The 5,000-nt window shown below is 31.6% G+C and overlaps 1 protein-coding gene across 1 annotated transcript in view; it reads left to right on the top strand.

The window, feature by feature from the left end:
• Positions 1-5,000, top strand: part of LOC144957310 (uncharacterized) — a 118,083-nt gene that overhangs the window by 65,616 nt on the left and 47,467 nt on the right. The window contains exon 4 of the mRNA XM_078888449.1: positions 3,711-3,746. Within this exon, the coding sequence (XP_078744575.1) occupies positions 3,711-3,746 (36 nt within the window). The remainder of the gene's footprint in view (positions 1-3,710; positions 3,747-5,000) is intronic.

Below are 5,000 nucleotides of genomic sequence, written 5' to 3'. Positions count from 1 at the left end.
ACATAGATCGAGACGAGTCCTCCGAGCCATCAACGATCAAAGTCGGTCCAGTAATGTAGTCTGTAGGTGCGCGCAAATGGATCTGGCAACACATTCGATAAATGACAGGTCATTATGCCCTAGCAGATTTGATAAATTATAGTAATCATGTGAGTCAAAAAGGGATAAAATTACCTTTAATTTATAAAAGGTTTACAAGTCACTCGTATATCAATTTGTAAGAAGTAGTTTTATAATTTTATATTTGCCAGTAATTAGGTGTTCGTTGGCAGAGATTTGACATTGGCTGTCTGTACAGTTTTGGCCCCCAACCATTTATTTAAAAAGAATAGATTATGTTTTGTCTCCATGGGTCGCTATTCTACCGAGTCTTCACGAGTCTAAATCTCATTGTTTATTTTGCAGAAGAAGTTATTATCAAATGATTTTTGTTGGCAAACGCTAGTATTCTCTACGACTTAAGCGTCGATAATGATGACGATGATGATGATGATGCTTATTATTATTATTATTTTTATTATTATTATTATTATTATTATTATTATTATTATATTATTATTATTATTATTATTATTATTATTATATTTATTTTATATTGTTAGTATATTATTAGTATCATCATCATCATCATCATCATGATCATCATTACTATTACTACTACTACTACTACTACTACTACTACTACTACTATACAAACTACTACTACTACTACTACTACTATCTACTACTACTCTATACTACTACTACTATACTACTATACTACTACTACTAACTACTACTACTACTACTACTACTACTACTACTACTACTACTATTAGAACTACTACTACTACTACTACTTCTACTACTACTACTCTACTACTACTACTACTACTACTACTACTACTACTACTACTACTACTACTACTACTACTACCACTACAACTACTACTACTGTTACTACTTCTATTGTTATTATTATTTCTATTTATTATTATTTTTATTATTATTATTATTATTATTATTATTATTATTATTATTATTATTATTATTATTATTATTATTATTATTATATTATTATCATATATCATTATTATTATTATTATTATTATTATTATTATTATTATTATTATTATTATTATTATTATTATTATTGTATGGTTGAAGGAAAATAATTATTGATCTTTTTCCCCCTTCATAGTTCGCAGTTTGAATCATAATATGTCGGTTACGTATAATTTATGCTTGTGAGTCTGCCTGTGTGTTTGTTCATTGGCGTCAAGAAATCATCCTCGACTCTGACAATGTACAATACGTTGGCGGTCTGTCTCCCGTCGATGTTCTCAAAGTTTATAAATACTTGAAGTTAATCTAAGCAACTGGTTGAAAATCGCATAAATAAAATGATTCGAGCTTTTTCATCGCATTTAGAATCACCTGGTTTACATCCATTCAGCCTCCTTGGAATGTTATTTTCCCCCAGAGAGTTGTTAGTTGTACGTCACCAACCGTACTGTATTAAATCTCAGCTGTATAATCACTACATAACATTACCTTGAATTGCCTGATGATGACCGAGGTTTTATACATAATATGGTGGTGGTGATGATGATGATGATGATGATTTTGATGATGAATTTGATGCTGCTGATGATGACGGTAATAAATATAAAGATGATGATATTACCAATATGTAATAATATTAATAATAATAATGATGATGATGATAATAATAAAATAATAATAATAATAATAATAATAATATAATAATAATAATAATATATAATAATAATAATAATAATAATAATATTAATAATAATAATAATAAGTAATACTGATGACTTTTTAATGGCATCGTGAATATTTTCCTTTTCGTACAAAGTCGTATCATAAAGGGGATATGCATTGATGGTATGCTTTTAGGCGAAATACAACACCCCCAAACATACCCCAACACACAAAAGTATGTGTACCCCTTAACATTATAGTATGTTTGGTATGGTTTAGTGAGAACTAATAACTAACATGCTGTCTACAAAATAAGAACAAAGATCTGAGTGGCGTCAACTTCGTTCCTTCTGTAGATATTCTTAAGATATAAAGTTCATCATAATATCGCTGTTGCCCGGGGGCTATGTTAAACTCGAGTCCATAAGGCCAGAAAATCTCGTCACGAAGTCGTGACTCATGTTTTAGCGAGTCGATGTTCTAGCCTGTATTTCATTATGGATTTCTGGAAACTGTGATTGGTTGATGTGGTCCTTGGGGTTTTCCAATTGTTCCGGAGAAAGGTTTTAAGAAAATATGAGAGATGATTAGATTACATTCGTGTATCTATATTTATCAATCTATTGATCTATCTTTTTAATCTATCTTGCTAATTCTATATCCATCAATCAATCAATCAATCAATCTATCTATCTATCTATCTATCTATCTATCTATCTATCTATCTATCTGGCTATCTATCTATCTATCTATCTATCTATCTATCTATCTATCTACCTACCTATCTGTCTGTCTGTCTATCAATCTATCTAATATATTTATCTTTTGATAGTCTGTCTATCTGCCTGCCTATCTATATTATACACCTCTCTCTCTCTCTCTCTCTCTCCCTCTCTCTCTCTCTCTCTCTCTCTCTCTCTCTCTCCCTCCTCTGTGTGTGTGTGTGTTTGTGCGTGTGTGTATGTGTGTGACTCTTTCTTTTTCTCTCCCTTCAGTAAGTTTTACATAGACACATTTTCTTGAAGTCTTAGGATTGAGTGTTTTCGACAAGATGAGGGTCATTTTAAGTGATCGATTTTCGAAGAACAAGTTTTCCGGGCAAAATCTTTAAGATGTGTTTTTTTTTTGTTCTGAATAGCATCTAGATAGATACAACAGAAGAGTGAAAAGCCGGGGGTTTTTTTGCTATTATTGAAAACCAAATTTCTGATAAGACAGGAGATATTCATTCTATACTTCAGTAGTTGGATTTGGTTTTGTTCGTTTTGTTTATTTTTTTGGATTTGTTTTCGTTCTCTTTCGTTTTTTTTTTTTTTTTTTTTGTTTTTTTGTTGTTTTTTTTTTTTGGGGGGGGGGGGATTTTTTATTTGGTTTATTGTAGGTTGTAATATTTGTTTGTATTTGTTTGCGTTTCTTGTCTTTTAAAAACTTTTTTCTTTACTTTATTTTATTTATTTATTTATTTATTCTGTCGATTGCTTAGTGCCTTAGTGGTCAAACCGTATGTGTCTCATATTAACATTTATCAGAGGGTAAAAATTAAAAACCGAAATCAAACAATTACACAAGGAAACATTTTGAAAGATACTATATTTAAATTGCCATCTGAATTCTATTTCCCGCCTCCGCTATTGTCAGTAATCAATTGTCAGCACATCGTCATCATCATCATCATCATCATCATCATCATCATCATCATCATCATCATCATCATCATCATCATCATCCTCATCATCATCATCATCATCATCATCATTATCTTATTCACCATCGTCATCGTCATCGTCATCATCCTCATCATCACCTCTTACTATCATCTTACTATCATCACATCATCATCATCATCAACGACAACAACAACAACAAGTGCATCAACCCACCACCACCACCACGACAGCGTCAAACTTTCATTCTTGATTTTTCAATTATTGTAAAATAGGAAACTAGATTACGTCTATTAAATAAACAATGAATAACAATGTCTTTTGTTATTTCCATTGCAGATGCTGCTTATCGAAACGACGATTTCTCATCCAGGGGTAAGCTTTCATTTTGTTGTAATTTACTTGTTGGAACCTGTCTTTTTTCTAGTTCGAATGTGCAAAGTTGTAGTCCTCAAGAGAGGCGTTTGCTTCGCCATCCATTTACATCATTTGTCAGGAGGCATGAAAAGTATTTAAGGGAGGGAGGGGGGTTGTTGATCCTCTCACTCTCTATCTAGCTATCTATCTATCTATCTATCTATCTATCTATCTATCTATCTATCTATCTATCTATCTACCTACCTATCTGTCTGTCTGTCTATCAATCTATCTAATATATTTATCTTTTGATAGTCTGTCTATCTGCCTGCCTATCTATATTATACATCTCTCTCTCTTCTCTCTCTCTCTCTCTCTCTCTCTCTCTCTCTCTCTCTATCTATCTATCTATCTATCTATTTATCTATCTATCTATCTATCCATCTCTCTCTTTCTGTGTGTGTGCGTGTGTGTGTTTGTTTCTCTCTCTCTCTCTCTCTCTCTCTCTCTCTCTCTCTCTCTCTCTCTGTCTTCTGTGTGTGTGTGTGTGTGTGTGTGTGTGTGTGTGTGTGTGTGTGGGTGTGTGTTTGTGTATATGATAGACATCTGTAATTTACTTTTGCATTCTTCTGTAGACTTTCACAAGTTTAAATGCGTTGTTTGTTTTTGTTTTTTTTTCAATCTAGTTGTTGTCGTTTCTGAATCCCAGCCCGAACAACCAAAGTTCAGTATTAGTTTTATTCATAATTAAGGTTTTATATAATTTTCTTTTATTGCTTTAAGCAGTTTATATTGTATTCAGTTTGAGAAACCATGTGGATGTGTCTTTTTAATTTATATTATAATTGATTTTGATTTTTTCCATTTAAGATTTTTCTCACTAAAAACTCCTTACTACTTTGCCATTTCGGTTTCTTTGAGAATTTTAACGTGAATAAGTTTATTATAATTAATTTGTTTGTTATGTATATAACCATGAGGTTTATAAACATTATAATTTAATCTTCCTTCCATTCGTAAAAATAATTATGATTTTCGATGAAAGTAAAAAGCTGCATTAACACGAATAATTAAGTATCGTCGCAAATATATTAAAAAATCAGATCGTTGTTAGTTATAAGTGATCTGCGAAATAGAGAAGGAATGTTTCAAAGCGGTACCGCTCTTGATTCCCATGAAAGTTAATTGGTGATATTGAAACCAGACAAGCGTACCTTTGTTTCGAAGAAGGTTGAGCAGTCCTACTTCAGGTAACAGAGACTTTATTGTTAT

Source organism: Berghia stephanieae, chromosome 1 (genome assembly GCF_034508935.2).
Source record: "Berghia stephanieae isolate SIO BIC M18660-M18661 chromosome 1, UCSD_Bste_1.3, whole genome shotgun sequence".
NCBI classification, from domain to species: Eukaryota; Metazoa; Mollusca; class Gastropoda; order Nudibranchia; family Aeolidiidae; genus Berghia; species Berghia stephanieae.
The sequence above is the reverse complement of the archived record's forward strand: the minus strand, read 5'-3'. Positions and strand labels throughout refer to the sequence as shown.